Source organism: Sapajus apella, unplaced genomic scaffold (genome assembly GCF_009761245.1).
Source record: "Sapajus apella isolate SASKATOON/1434 unplaced genomic scaffold, GSC_monkey_1.0 scaffold21, whole genome shotgun sequence".
NCBI lineage: Eukaryota > Metazoa > Chordata > Mammalia > Primates > Cebidae > Sapajus > Sapajus apella.
The window spans coordinates 24,694,110-24,709,368 of NW_022436961.1; the positions used below are offsets into that span (position 1 = coordinate 24,694,110).

General features: G+C 52.8%; 1 protein-coding gene and 1 pseudogene across 27 annotated transcripts in view; both read left to right on the plus strand.

Moving 5' to 3' along the window:
- DMTN (dematin actin binding protein) overlaps window positions 1-14,457 on the plus strand; it is a 29,566-nt gene extending 15,109 nt beyond the window's left edge. For 11 of the 26 annotated variants that reach the window (XM_032288430.1, XM_032288429.1, XM_032288418.1 and 8 more), the window contains 12 exons: window positions 378-422; window positions 790-889; window positions 1,255-1,311; window positions 1,561-1,713; window positions 3,948-4,072; window positions 5,342-5,447; window positions 12,107-12,171; window positions 12,337-12,385; window positions 12,542-12,549; window positions 12,725-12,790; window positions 13,039-13,119; window positions 13,278-14,457. In XM_032288430.1, the coding sequence (XP_032144321.1) occupies window positions 378-422; window positions 790-889; window positions 1,255-1,311; window positions 1,561-1,713; window positions 3,948-4,072; window positions 5,342-5,447; window positions 12,107-12,171; window positions 12,337-12,385; window positions 12,542-12,549; window positions 12,725-12,790; window positions 13,039-13,119; window positions 13,278-13,391 (969 nt within the window). In that variant the 3' untranslated portion in view covers window positions 13,392-14,457. The remainder of the gene's footprint in view (window positions 1-377; window positions 423-789; window positions 890-1,254; window positions 1,312-1,560; window positions 1,714-3,947; window positions 4,073-5,341; window positions 5,448-12,106; window positions 12,172-12,336; window positions 12,386-12,541; window positions 12,550-12,724; window positions 12,791-13,038; window positions 13,120-13,277) is intronic. The other 15 variants (XM_032288438.1, XM_032288437.1, XM_032288426.1 and 12 more) reach the window with 3 other exon arrangements.
- LOC116558449 lies at window positions 13,682-14,457 on the plus strand (annotated as a pseudogene). The gene has a single exon (XR_004272009.1). The product of XR_004272009.1 is annotated as a WW domain-binding protein 11-like (transcript).
- Window positions 14,458-15,259: the final 802 nt, after the last annotated feature.

Consider the following 15,259-nt stretch of genomic DNA (forward strand, 5'->3'; position numbering starts at 1 on the left):
GGAAGGAGGGATGGAAGGAAGGAAGGAGGGAGGGAGGGAAGGAAGGAGAGAGGGAAGGAAGGAAGGGAGGGAGGGAGGGAGGAAGCGGGGGAAGGGAGTGAGGGAGGAGTTGGCCCTGGGAGCCCCAGGCGTGCTGCTGCAAGGTTCGTGGGCTTCTCTGTGCCTCCATGGGAAGGCTGAGGACTCTGTGCAGGGAACCGTGGGAAGAAGGATGAAGGCAGCTGGGGGTTGGCAAGGATCCAAGGTAGCAGAGGTGGCCCAGAGCTGGCCAGGAAAGTGTGTGGCATTGGGTGGGGGATGAAGTGGCCACTCTCAGGTTCTAGGGAAGAGGTTGAATCTGCCCCTGTAGCTCTGACCAGTCCCCTCTCCCTTCACAGCGCTCTCTGTCACCCAAATCCACATCCCCCCCACCATCCCCGGAGGTGAGTCTGCCCCACACCTGCAACTTGCCCTGCCCTGCCCTGCAGGGGTCCCCAGCTTCCTCCCCACACATCACACCAAGCTCTGCAGAGCTCAGGGAGTGCCCGAATCAGCACTACCCCCCCCACTGCCCGTCCCTGGCCAGCTCTGTGTCCATCATTCTGTCGGACCCAGGACCTCATTCCACCCTTTCTCCCCGGGCCAGGCACTGTCAGTAGGTCCTTGGAACTGTGCCACAACGTTGCCCTGGGTTTGGGAGGATGCAGCCGGCCAGGATGGGAGGACAGGGAGGGTGGTGTGAGCTGACAGGGTGCATGTGTGGGTTGGAGGGGGATGGGGACCCTGGAGCCACACGCTTCTGCTCTGCAGGTGTGGGCGGACAGCCGGTCACCTGGAATCATCTCTCAGGCTGCGGCCCCCAGAACCACTGGAACCCCCCGGACCTGCCTGCCCCATTTCCACCACCCTGGTAGGTCTTCTTGGCACAACCACATTGTTTCCTAAGACTTCTTCCTTTAGGAACCCCAAGCCCCTGATGGTCAGTCCCCCACTCTCTGGTGTATATGCTCACCTCAGACCTAAGTGGACCCCAGGAGGCCAGGACCCCATCAGAGATGGGGGAACCTATTGCTTTTTCTCTCTCCCCTGGCCAGAAAAGTGTAAAATGTCCCAAACCCCTGAGGGACAGTGCCAGGTATGCCAGCTCTGTCTCAGCTCCTGACAGGGGCCAGTGAGTTCCCCACCTTGTCCTGTTCCATCGTCTCTGTTCTCTCAGCCCCAGCCTCCCTGCTATCAGCATATCCTCCTCCTCATCTGCTCGTCTCCCTCCCACAGAGACCACCCGCCCGGATTCCAACATCTACAAGAAGCCACCCATCTATAAGCAGAGAGGTGAGTGTTCCCCTGGCTCACCAGAGCCCGCTTCCAGCTGCGTACTGGGAAGCTATGCCCTGGGGCTGGGGGCTGGCTGGAGGGGGACGAGAGGATATGGAGGGACAGCAGCACGAAACGTGTGCCCCGTGCTCAGTGCGTACACTGCTTTTACCAGCAGGACCTCACAGGTGTGAAGAGGGAGGGGTGAGGGTAGCCAGGTTGGCCTCAGGCAGGGCACACCTGGCTGACCCTGGCCTTTGTCTGCAGAGTCTGTGGGAGGCAGCCCTCAGACCAAGCATCTCATCGAGGATCTCATCATTGAGTCATCCAAGTTCCCTGCAGCCCAGCCCCCGGACCCCAACCAGCCAGCCAAGATCGAAACTGACTACTGGCCCTGCCCCCCGTCTCTGGCTGTCGTGGGTAGGAGAGATGGGGAGATGGGAATGGGGGCCCTGGGACCCTTGCACTCCCTCCCCCTTGGCACCTGCTGCAGCCATGTGAACCCACTTCCACCCCTGCCCTATGGTGTCCTCGTGGGCTTTTTCCCACCTTCATGAAGCCCCAGGCTCCTTGCTCACCCACTCTCTGCCTTCCCATAGCGCCTGGTGTAAGTGGCCCTGTTTATTGGTCATTTATTTACTTTCCATTCATTTATTTCATGACTCAACAGACATGTATCAAACTTCTCCTGCCTCCCAGGCTCTGTGATGGGAGCTCTGGGAAAGAGAAAGATAAATGATAAATGATTTTGTCCCCAGTGAATTTAATTTATTATTATTATTTTTTTAGACGGAGTCTCACTCTGTTGCCCAGGCTGGAGTGCAGTGTGCAGTGGCACGATCTTGGCTCACTGCAACCTCCGCCTCCTGAGTTCAAGTGATTCTCCTGCCTCAGCTTCCTGAGTAGGGATTACAGGCATCTGCCACTACTCCCAGCTAATTTTTTGTATTATTATCATTTTTATTATTTTTTGAGACAGAGTCTTGCTCTGTCACCCAGGCTGGAGTGCAGTGGCATGATCTTGGCTCACCAAAACCTCCACCTCCTGGGTTCAAGCGATTCTTCTGCCTCAGCCTCCTGGAGGGGATTACAGGCATGAGTCACCATGCCCAGCTAATTTTTATATTTTTAGTAGAAACGGGGTTTTACCATGTTGGTCAGGCTGATCTTGACTCCTGACCTTGTGATCCATCTGCCTCGGCCTCCCAGAGTACTGGGATTACAGGCATGAGCCACTCCACCTGGCCAATTTTTGGATTTTTAGTAGAGACAGAGTTTCACCATGTTGGCCAGGCTGGTCTTGAACTCCTGAACTCATGATTCGCCCACCTTGGCCTCCCAAAGTGCTGGGATTACAGCCATGAACCACCACACCCGGCCTTAATTTTTATTTGTATACATTTATGGGGTACAAGTTGCCTGCACAGATTGCACAGTGGTGGAGTCAGGCCTTTTATGGTATTGTTATCTGAAGAATCAGGTTGTATCCATTAAGCGATTTCCCATCACCACGCCCCACACCCTTCCAAATTGCCATGGTCCATCGTCCCACTCTCTGCATCCATGCACACACGCTATTTAGCTCCCACTCAGGAGTGAGAACATGCAGTCTTTGTCTTTCTTTGTTTCACTTAAGTCAGTGGCCTCTAGTTCCATTCATGTTGCTGCACCCACTGAATTTCAGCTGTGAGTGTGTGTGTCTGTGTTGCTTCCCCAGCTTCATGGCCATATGAGAAAATGTTACTCTTGTTTTTATTTCAATTCATTTCATTTTTTTGAGACGGAGTCTCGCACTGTCACCCAGCCTGGAGTACAGTGGTGTGATCTTGGCTCACCACAACCTCCGCCTCCTGAGTTCACACAATTCTCCTGCCTCAGCCTTCTGAGTAGCTGGGATTACAGGTGTATACTACCACACCTGGCTAATTTTTTGTATTTTTAGTAGAGACGGGGTTTTGCCATGTTGGCCAGGCTGGTCTTGGACTCCTGACCTGAAGTGATCCACCCGCCTCAGTCTCCCAAAGTGCTGGGATTACAGGCATGAGCCACCATGCCTGACTCTATTTTTAAATTGTGAGACAGAGAGTCTCACTCTGTTGCCCAGGCTTGAGTACAGTGAGGTGATCTCAGCTCACTGCAAGCTCCACCTCCTGGGTTCATGCGATTTTCCTGTCACAGCCTCCCAAGTAGATGGGATTACAGGTGCCTGGCTAATTTTTATATTTTTAATAGAGACAGGGTTTCATCATGTTGGCCATGCTGGTCTTGAACTCCTGATCTCAAGTGATCCACCTACCTCGGCCTCCCAAAGTGCTGGAATTACAAGCATGAGCCACTGTGCCAGGTCTTACTTTATTTTTATGTTGAAATATTTATTTCTTTATTAAGACAGAGTCTCACTCTGTTGTCCACGATGGAGTGCAGTGGTGCCATCTCAGTTCACTGCAGCCTTGAATTACTGGGCTCAAGTAATTCTCCCATGTCAGTGTCCCCAGTAGCTGGGACTACAGGCATGCCCCACCACACCAGGCTAATTTTCAAAAACAATTTTTTATAGAGACTGCGTTATCCAGGCTGGTCTCAAACTCCTGGACTCAAATAATCCTCCGCCTGCAGTGGGTGACTCCCCACCTGCCTTTGCTTGTGTGTCCTAGAGACAGAATGGAGGAAGCGGAAGGCATCTCGGAGGGGAGCAGAGGAAGAGGAGGAGGAGGAAGATGACGACTCTGGAGAGGAAATGAAGGCTCTCAGGGAGCGTCAAAAAGAGGAACTCAGTAAGGTAGCATCTCACCACCCACACCCTCCACCCTGTCTTTTTTTTTTTGAAACGAGTCTTGCTCTGTTGCTTGCTCTGTTGCCCAGGCTGGCATGCACTGGCATGATCTCAGCTCACTGCAACCTCCGCTCCCAGGTTCAAGAGATTCTCCTGCCTCAGCCTCCCAAGTAGCTGAGATTATAGGCACCTGCCACCTCGCCAGCTAATTTTTTTTTTTTTTTTTTTGTATTTTTAGTAGAGATGGGGTTTGCCATGTTGGCCAGGCTGGTCTCAAACTCCTGACCTCAAGTGATCCTCCCACCTCAGCCTCCAGAGTCGTCAAAGTGCTTGGATTACAGCTGTGAACCATCACGCCCAGCCCACTCTGTGTCTTTTTGGGGACAAAAGGTCTGGCTCCGTAGCTAGTCTAAGGGGCTCCTACCCAAAAAGCATGCTTGTTGGAACACGTGGGACAGCCTCTTCTTTTTAGGAGCCCAGGTTTCTGCTTATGAAGGGACACCTCGACTTTATGCTACTTTCCGGAGAACACTACTTGATATTAGGGTCAAAAGCACAGAAAAGGGTGGTCCCACCACAGCCGGGAGCTAGCAGGCCAAGTGGCCCATGGAAAGAGAAAAATGGAGAGCATGAGCTACTGGCCTCCAGGGGAGGTGGGAGAACCATGGAAAGGCCATTGACAGTGACATAGGTTTGGGCCCTGGGCAGGGTGACCTGGGACAGGGACAGGGATGCTGCCGCGGTAGAATTCTGAGCAGCTCTGACTCCTGGCTCTCAAGGGTGGCCAAACCCAACGTGGCCATGTGTCAGCCACGAATGAGAGGCTCTGTGAGCTCCAGGGCATGGACCAGCCACTTGGGAAATATCCCCAGTCCTGCCTGCAGCGTGCCCAACTCTGGACCTTTTGGAGATAAGAAACAAGTATAGGCCTGGCACAGTGGCTCATGCCTGAAATCCCAACACTTTGGGAGGCTAAGGCAGGAGGATAGCTTGAGTCCAGGATGTTGGGACAGGTTGGGAAACGTGGTGAAACCCCATCTCTACAAAAAAAAAAAAAATTAGCTAGCCAGGTGTGGTGGTACATGCTTGTGTCCCAACTCCTCAGGAGGCTGAGAAGGTGGGATCACTTGAGCCCAGGAGGTCAAGGCTGCAGTGAACCATGTTTGTGCCACTGAACTCCAGCCTGGGTGACAGAGTGAGCCCCTGTCTCAGAGAAAAAAAAAAAAAGAAACAAGTGTCTAAGTCTTGGCTCCATCTTCCTTTCTCCCTCCTCAGGTTACTTCCAACCTGGGAAAGATGATCTTGAAAGAAGAGATGGAAAAGTCATTGCCTATCCGAAGGAAAACCCGCTCCCTGCCTGACCGGACACCCTTCCATACCTGTGAGTACCGTGGAGGGGCTCAGAGTCACCTGGCCAGAGACAGAGGCCTGACTCTGTGCGTCTGTGGACGTAAGACAGAATATGCCATCCCTGACCCAAAGCTGCTCTCCTTGGAGAAAAAACCCCAGTCATGGAACAGTGTCAGATGATAAAATATATTATCAGCTAAAACAGTTTCAGCAAGTTTGGTTTAACAACCATTTATTGGGTGTTTACCATGCGCTAGGCACTGGGCATATAAGCAGTGAGAAAATCTAGTCTTGTCCTCTGGTCACTTGCGGTCGACCGGGAAACTGTCATGGTGTGGCAGGTATCATGATCAAGGTGGCAGGGTGCTTTGGAGCACAGCAATGGGGCCTGGGAGACTAAACTAAGGGGTTTTGTTGTTGTTGTTTGCTGTACTGAGACAAGGCCTTGCCCTGTTGCCCAGGCTGGAATACAGTGGTGCAGTCTCAGCTCAATGCAACCTCCACCTCTTGGGCTCCAGCGATCCTCCCACCTCACCCTCCTGAGTAGCTGGGATTACAGATGTGCGCCACCATGCCTGGCCAATTTTTAAAATTTTCTGTAGTGACAAGGTCTCACAGTGTTGCCCAGACTGGTCTTAAACTCCTGGACTCAAGCAATCATCCTGCCTCGGCCTCCCAAACTGCTGGGATTATAGGTGGGAGTCACCACGCCCAGCCTAAACTGAGTCTGGAAGGCTGAGACCAGGCAAGCCAGACAAAGTGTGTGGGAGAGGTCACCGTAGCCGTTAGGAACAGTGTGGGAGTGAAGCTGGGAACATGAGACATCCTGGCTGGCTGAGCCTCCAGGAGCCTGGAATTACAGAGCACAGGGTACACTGCGGGGTGGTAAGCAGCAAGGCCAAGAGATGGGGAGCGGGGCAGGCTTCGAATGCCATGCCTCACTATCGAGGGCCTACCCTGGACTTCCTCAGAGCTCGGCAGCTGGAGAGGAGAGGAGAGACCAGAGAACCAAGGAATGGAAGCTGCAAAGCCTCTGAAGCCTAACAGGAAACAGCATAGTGCGGCTTCTGCATTGTAGCTGCCAGAGCCAGTCACTGGGCGCCTAGACTCAAGGGGAGGAGAGCTAGACTCTACCTTTTTTTTTTTTTTTTGAGACAGGGTCTGTTGTCCAGGCTGGAGTGCAGTGGCACCATCTTGGCTCACTGCAACTTCCATCTTCTGGGATGAAATGATCCTCCTGCCTCAGCCTCCTGAGTAGCTGGGATTACAAGTGTATGCCACCATGCCCAGCTAATTTTTTTTTTTTTTTGAGACAGTTTCACTGTCACTCAGGCTGGAGTGCAATGACACAATCTTTGTTCACTGCAATCACTGCCTCCCAGGTTCAAGCAATTCTCCTTCCTCAGCCTCTCAAGGGTACCTGGGACTACAGGTACAAGCCATCATGCTCAGCTAACTTTTTTTTTTTTTTTTTTTGAGATGGAGTCTCACTCTGAGTGCAGTGGCACGATCTTGGCTCACTGCAACCGCCTCCCAGGTTCAAGTGATTCTCCTGCCTCAGCCTCCCAAATAGCTTGGATTATAGGCATCCGCCATCATGCCCAGCTAATTTAGTATTTTTAGTAGAGACAGGATTTCTCCATATTGGTCAAGCTGGTCTCGAACTCCTGACCTCAGGTGATCCACTCACCTCGGCCTCCCAAAGTGCAGGGATTACAGGCGTGAACCACCTTGCCAGCCTAATTTTTGTATTTTTCGTAGAGGTGAGGTTTCGCCATGTTGGCCAGGCTTCTCTCAAACCCGCCTTGGCCTCCCAAAGTGCTGGGATTACAGGCGTGAGCCACCATATCTGGCCTAATTTTTTTTTTTTTTTTTTGAGATGGAATTTTGTTCTTGTTGCCCAGTCTGGAGTGCAATGGCTGGATCTTGGCTCACCGCAACCTCCACCTCCCAGGTTCAAGCAATTCTTCCGCCTCAGCCTCTTGAGTAGCTGGGATTACAGGCATGTGCCACCACGCCCAGCTAATTTTGTAATTTAGTAGAGACGGGGTTTTTCCATGTTGGTCAGGCTGGTCTTGAACTCCCGACCTCAGGTGATCCACCCACCTCGGCCTCCCAAAGTGCTGGAATTACAGGCATGAGCCACTATATCCAGCCTAATTTTGGTATTTTTAGTAAAGATGGGGTTTCATCATGTTGCCCAGGCTGGTCTTGAACTCCTGGGCTCAAGCAATCCTCCCACCTGGGTCTCCCAACGTGCTGGGATTACAGGCGTGAGCCACTGCACCCGGCCAAGACTCTACTTCTTGATGACAGGCACCACATGGTCTCACTGCAGAGACCATGAAAGATGGGAGGCGATGGTACAGGCCATCTTCAGAAACAATCTACTACACTCTCCAATAGTCTGGATAAGCGCTAAAAATAGATGTGGGTCCAGAGAAGAGGGAATGGATTTCAGAAATATATAGACGATTGAATCTGCTGGATTGAATCCAGTAGCTGATTGAACGTGGGAGGTGTGAGAGAGCAGAGTTGAGGGTTTTGTCTTGGGTGCTGGGTAATGACCAACTTGGAACTGAGATAATAAGAGAGGCAGATTTTCAGGGAAAGATGAAGTGGCCCGTGTAGAGCACTGTCGGTGGGAAACGCATGGGGCAGAGTCAGGAGCTTGAGGGTCTTCGGCTTGCTAATATGTGGCAGGAAATGGTGAGGAGGAAGTGAGATTGTACAGAGAAAGAAGGGAAGGGTGCCCAGGGCTTCCATTAAAGGTCTCATAGGGACTTGCGCCTGTAATCCCAACACTTTGGAAGGCTGAGGTGAGAGGACTGCTTGAAGTCGGGGGTTTGAGATCAGCCTGGGCAACATAGTGAGACCCTGTCTCTACAAAAAATAGAAAAATTAGCTGGGAGTGGTGGTGTGTGCCTGTAGTCTCAGCTAGGTGAGCGGCTGAGATGGGGGCTGTGATTGCACCACTGCACTCCAGCAGCCTGGGTGACAGAGCGGGACCCTGTCTCTAAAATATATATATATTCAATTTGAGGGCTGGTTGAGATTCAGCCTCAGAATGTGTGGGAGGCTGGCCTTGAAAGGCCTCCCCTGGGGATTGGGAACTTGGATCCAGGAGCAGGCCAGATGAGAAGCTGAGTTGTCTGCTGAGCATTAGAGGGTGAGACTTGGTAGGAATGGTGAGAGGGTCTGGAGACTTGATGAGAGGATCTGGAACTGCTGTGGAGGGGAGGCTTGGCCTTTGTTGTGGTGCTCATCACTACAAAGTGGGCTGTATGTCCACAGCCGGGGCAGGAGGGCAGCTGTTGGGTTGGCCCTGGGTTAGCGTTTTGTGAGGAAGGTGCTGAGGGTCCAGGCTACACCGAGGAGGAGCTGATGAAGGTAGTTACTGTGCCCAGCCACAGGGCTGAAGCTGAGAAGGTAGCGACAGAAGGCAGGTGGTGGGGGAGGCAGGACGGGAGGTCTCCATGAGGTTGGTGAGCTGTGCATGGTAGGGTTGGAGCTAAGCCAAAGCCACAAAGTGAACCGTCCAAGCTGACGGTTTTTAGGCAGCGTGGTTTGGCTGATGACAAGATCCTGGGCGTGACCCTTTGAAAGGGTTGTCTTATGTGGAGCAGAGGTGAAAACCACTGCAACTGGGGAATGCAAGGACCTCAAGGTTAATAGGCGGTTAGGGAGAGCTCTCAGAATGCTGTCTCTGTGGGTGGAAGAGCTTCAGGTTTTTTAGAGAATGTGGAACCAAGATTTAAGGCCAGAAGACTGATGTGGACAGAGGCTGCCTGAAGGTTGGATTATTCAGTGTCAGTGTTCTGCCAGAATTTTCTATTCAGCCCAGATTAGCTCTTTAACTTCCACGTTGGCCTCCTGAAGTCGAATACCAGATGCCTACTGTAACGTTTGTTCTCTGCGAGGTATATTGCCGAGTTTAAAATGAGGAAACTGAGGCCTGCATGAGAACAATTAGACGCTCCTGGGCGAAGTTCCCTGGTACCGGGGAGAGAGGCCAGGGAAGTCACACTTGACTCCTCTCAGGCATGGGGTTATATAGGGAGGGAAGGCGCTCTGATTGGCTATGGAGAAACAGGATGTGGACGTGGCAAGCTGCTATAGGTAGGTAGGTGGGATTTCCAGTGAGCGGGCTGGATGGGGCCATAAGCTATTGGGCAGGGTTTGGTGGGGCTTCTTTTAAATTTTGGCGGGGTTTTCCAACGGCTGGCTAGGTGCCGAGTGCAGAGTTTAGTGTCCAGTGCAGATCCTGGTGCTGAGTGCAGAGGGGATTTCCGACGCGGGCTAGGTGCTGGGTGCAGAGTTTAGTGTTGAGTGCAGAGGTGTGCGTGGGGAAGCTAGATGCTGAGTGCAGATTCTGGTGACGTAATTTCAGGCGTGGAGAGTGATGGGCGTGTCCGAGCTCCCAGCGAGGCAACCGGCCTTACACCTACCTCTGTCCGTGTCATCTTTGGCGTCCCTGAACTTGTGGGTGATTAATGATCACATGACTGCGTAGGTTACTGATATATTAAAACAACCTGAATTCTAGAATCATGAACAGGTGTGTCATGCTGATTTAATGGTGACACTGGAATAGTTGCTCTGGAACACACGTAAGCATTCTATCAGCAACCTGGAGGGGAAAATCTTTGTGCAGGGATTGAAGGTTGAAATTCTATCAGTCGGTTGAATAAATGTATCCTTATTGCAAGAGTAAAATGCTTCAATAGTGAATGGTTATTGTGAAAGCTATTTTCAAAATAAGTGTTGAGGGAGAAATGAGGTTTTCACAATAATCAAACTCTTCCAAGCAACAAATTTCATACGAATATTTTAAGAAGAGGCCGGATGCAGTGGTTTATGCCTGTAATCCCAGCACTTTGGGAGGTGGATCACCTGAGGTCAAGAGTTCCAGACCAGCCTGGCCAACATGGTGAAACTCTGTTTCTAACAAAAATACAAAAATTAGCAGGTGTGGTGGCAGGTGCCTGTAATCCCAGCTACTCCAGAGGCTGAGGCAGAAGAACTGCTTGAGCCCAGGAGGTGGAGGTAGCAGTGAGCGAAGATCCTGCCATTGCACTCCAGCCTAGGCAACAGAGTGAGACTCTGTATCAAAAAAAAAAAAAAAAAAAAAAAAGGAATATTTTAAGAAGATAGTTCTCATAGTTTTGAATCAATGGAAGTTAACTACTTATACAAAAATACTTGTGGAAACAGTTGCTATAGATGCCAGCCATTTCTTGTAATTGGAGGTGAAGGCGTTTTGAGATTACCTCAAGCTAAGAATCTTAGGTACAAAGTTATTTCTAGGAAAACGTATTACTGGACACAAACTTTCTTGAATTCTAATCTGCAGTATTTGAAAATGTAGAGATCCTATTAAGTGTGCAAGTTGAGGCTGAGGTCCAGTAATGCTGATGTGAAGTTGTTGACTGCTGGTACAATCCCCAGCGACAGTGCTGACAGCATGACTCTTTCTGTAGTATAATGTCAGACTTTTAAAATTCAATTCCTAGGCGAGGCATAGTTGCTGACGCCTGTAATCCAACACTTTGGGAAGCCAAGGTGGGAGGACTGCTTGAGCCCAGGAGTTCAAGGCCAGCCTGGGTACCATAGTGAGGCCTGGTTTCTAAAAAAAAAAAAATTAGCTGGGTATGATGGTGCTTGCCTGTAGTCCCAGCTACTGAGGAGGCTGGGATGGGAGAATCACTTGAGCCGGGGAGGTCGAGGCTACAGTGAGGTATGGTCACACCACTGCACTTCAGCCTGGGTGACAGACTGAGACCCTATCTCAAAAATAATTTAAAAAATAAATAATAAATAAACAAACAAATATGATTACTAACTGCGCAGGTGGCCCATGCCTGTAGCCCCAGTACTTGGGAGGCAGAGGCAGAGGCAGGAGGATTACTTGAGTCCAGGAGGTCAGGTTCAGCCTGGGCAACACAGTGAGACCCTACCTCTACAAAAAAATTTTTTTTAGATTTTATTACTAACATTGTTAACAAAATTATAATAATGTAATTATTGTGATTCAATTTTAGATTTCTTTTTTTTTTTTTCTTTTGAGATGGAGCCCCTCCCTCTGTGGCCCAGGGTGGAGTGTGGTGTCGTAGTCTCGGTTCACTGCAACCTCCACCTCCCAGGTTCAAACAATTCTCCAGCCTCAGCCTCCCGAGTAGCAGGAACTGCAGATGTGCACCACCACGCCTGCTTTATTTTGTATTTTTAGTAGAGACGGGGTTTCGCCATGTTGGCCAGGCTGATCTCGAACTCCTGACCTCATGTGACCTGCCTGCCTTGGCCTCCCAATGTGCTGGGATTACCGGTGTCAGCCACCAAGCCCGGCGATTTAGATTTCTTTGTGTATCCCAGAGGTTCATTTTTGGATGTGAGCTTTGGCTCCAGCTGACTCTCAATCTTCACACTCAGGCATTGGGCCCTGTTGTATATTTGGGCCACGTCTAGATAGAGAGAAGGAGGATGGTGGTAGAGAAAGCTGAGACTTGCCAGCACTGTATTGCTTGCTGAAGGTGGCCAGTAGGAGCTGGGAGCTGGGAGAAGCCCACCAGGTTCCCCTAAGCGTGACCCCTTCCTGCCCTGCCCCAGGCGTGGAAGGCCAGTGAGGGAGCTCTCTCTTGAAGGGCTGTCGGGGCCAAAGGGACTGAACCCAGGGCCTTTGCTCTCTTCCAGCCTTGCACCAGGGAACGTCTAAATCTTCCTCTCTCCCCGCCTATGGCAGGACCACCCTGAGCCGGGTAAGGTCTCAGGACCAGAGCTATAGACTACATGGGAGGAGCATGCATGTGGGTGCTGAGGCACGGTGCCACTTCGGCCCCCTCAGGGAGCGGGGAGACCCCCAAAGTGAAGGGGACCAAAGACGAATGTCCCAACTGTCTCTGATTCTTTGGCCTCCTTTCTAGCTACAGTCCACAGAATTCAGCCCATCGGGGAGTGAGACTGGAAGCCCAGGTGAGAATGGGAGCCTGGTGCCGGGATCTGGGGAAGGGGCTTACACGGGACCCTGGGCAGCCGATATCTGGACTGTGGGCAGGGGTCTGGGAGGTCAGATGTGCTGGCCTGCTTACCTGGGAGCTGCCTCTGAACCGTGCGCCTTCTCTTTCACAGGTCTGCAGGTGAGCGCCTCCTGAAGGGGAACAGGCAGAGCAGCAGAAGCCGGGTCCTGGCACCTGGAAGTGTTGGGGTGGGGGGTTGTGGGGCCACAGAGTTGCCTGGTGAAGAAGAAGCTGGGGTAAGGCTGGGAAGGTCTCCCTGCCCCACTCTGGCTCACTGCGGCTTTGGTCTCCCCAGAACGGAGAGGGCCAGAGGGGGAGGATGGACCGGGGGAACTCCCTGCCCTGTGTGCTGGAGCAGAAGGTGAGGGGCAGGGGACCCAGCGCCTGCAGCGGGGCGGGAGGCTGGGGAGAGGCCAGGCAAGTGGAATGCACTGTGGGGTTCTCCTGACGTTGAAAATGGGAGGGATGGCAGGGATAATGGGGGAGACAGAGGACAAGATGGCATGAACCCCAGTGGCCTCTGCAGGTTGATGGGGGGGCGCCTAGGGAGTCGAAGAGGGTCCGTTGATGACATTCTGTGAATCTAAGTTCTCCTCCCCCTGCCCCCAGATCTATCCCTATGAAATGCTAGTGGTGACCAACAAGGGCCGAACCAAGCTGCCACCGGGTGTGGATCGGATGCGGCTGGAGGTAGGCAAGGAAGATGCCCTGGGTGGGGGGGGCACCCCACAGGCACTCTCCGGCAGGGGGAAGACCTGGGGCCTCTTTGAATGAGTGTCCCCCTCGGTCACTCAGTGCAGCTCCCACCCCATGCTGAGCTGCCCCATTCCCTCCGCTCTCCCGTGCAGAGGCATCTGTCCGCAGAGGACTTCTCAAGGGTGTTTGCCATGTCCCCTGAAGAGTTTGGCAAGCTGGCTCTGTGGAAGCGGAATGAGCTCAAGAAGAAGGCCTCTCTCTTCTGATAGCCCTCACCTGCTCCTGGACAGCCTCTCTCCCCTGCTGCTTCAGGGTTCTTCCCTGAGGGATGGGAGGGGCAGGAGGTGGGATGGAAGTAGGGTGGCCTCCTGTCCTCAGGTAGAGCAGGGGCTGAGGCCTCTGCGGTCCTGGGCAGTGAACACGGACTTTCTTCCCCTCACGCTTGGGAGCCTCTTGCTCTCCTCCCTGGCCCTCCCTGCACAGGGCAAAGCAAGCCTGGGCTCCAGGACACAGAGGTTCTGTTTGCACCCTCCCTCTGCCCCTCACCCCACATGAAGGACCCCCAGCAGAGGGTGAGGAGGGATGAGGGGCATTGGTGGTCAGGCCTGTCTTGAACAGCTGGAGGGAAGATGTAAGGGTGGGAAGCAGTCAGGCAGAAAGAGTTCCAGGCTCTGGTGTTGCCCACCCAGCCCTCCCATGCTCACTCTTGACACCTTTCCCGCACTGCAGCCTCCTGCTCCTCTGACTCTAGTGGGAACAGGCCCCAGCCCAGCCTCTGGCAGCGAGGTTACCCCCATTCCTTCAGCTTGCCCTGATCTCCTCTTGCAATCCCTGAGCTTCGAAGCCTCTTGCCCCAGCCCTGCGGCTTCCTCAGAAGCCTCAGCTTAGGGTAGAGAAGCCACCTACACACAACCCTGGCTCTCCACCTGCCTTGGGGCCATACAATGGCAATTCCAGCAGCAAGCCAGGCACCAGGCTGAAGTTGGGCCTTCCGCCTCCCTTGGATGGGGTCCAGAGGCCAGGCCTGGCACATTTTGGAGTGTTCTGGCTACCAGCTGTCACCCACACCCATGCACCCCCACACTATGCTCTCTTAAGAATGTAATTTATTGGGGCCCCCCAGCTGCTTTCCTCACCTGCCCCTGCCCTACCTTACTCACACCCCCAGCTTGACTTCTTTCCAGTCCACATGTGTATATAATGATATCTATATTTTTGCCCAGGTCTGGGTATTGCTCTTGCCCAGACCCTGGCATCCCTTTCCACTGTGTGTGTGACCATGCTGGGGGAGGGGGACTCTGCTTGGAATTAAAAGGTTGCATTGGGTCCCTACATCCGTCTGTTTCTTATGAGCCACCAGATCTGGGTGAACGGGGCAATCAATATCAGGCTTAGGGAAGCCCTGGGAGTCAGAGTTCAAATGCAGAGGCCACCTAGGGTTGGAGGGGAGGAGAGGCAGTCACTCGATATTCTTCCCCCAAGCCCAGGCCGCAGAAGGAGCAGCTGTGTAGGTAGGGGCCTGTCTGCCTCTCCTTCACGGACTCTGTGATGGGAGCAGGAACCCTTGTATTTGGAGCCAGAGGGAACTCACATCTCGGGGAGGAGCCAGTAGAGAACAGGATGGGAGGAAAGACGGCCCTAGTCCTCCACCAAGGTCTGACATGCTTGCCTTGGTGCCCAAGCTCAACGTCGGACATGATCGCACCTCCCAAGAGGCAGGGGGCTCACAGTCCAATGGGGAGGCCAGACACACAGAAAAGGTCAGCGGGGTGTGAATGTATGGTGAGTGGATTGCCAAGAAACAGGCAGGGGAAACTAAGGAATGGAGAAATGGCAGCTGGAGGACGAGTCAAGGGGAGGCCAAGAGGGGAAGATGGGAATCTGGTCTTGGTTGACTTGGCAAGCCCTCCCAAGGGGAATAGACAGGGAATTGCGGGTTGTGGGCTGAGGGTGGGAGAGAGGCTGCAGATCTGAGTGAAGGACAAGGAGGATGACTGCCTGCAGGTGCGGGTACCTACATGGGGAGGGGCTGGCCTCACCTGGCTGGAGCAGAACCACGTGTCGGCACAGGAAGAGGTCTGTGCTCGGAGGGACCAGGTGAGTTGGAGAGTGCCCAACTTATGAACCTGAGACT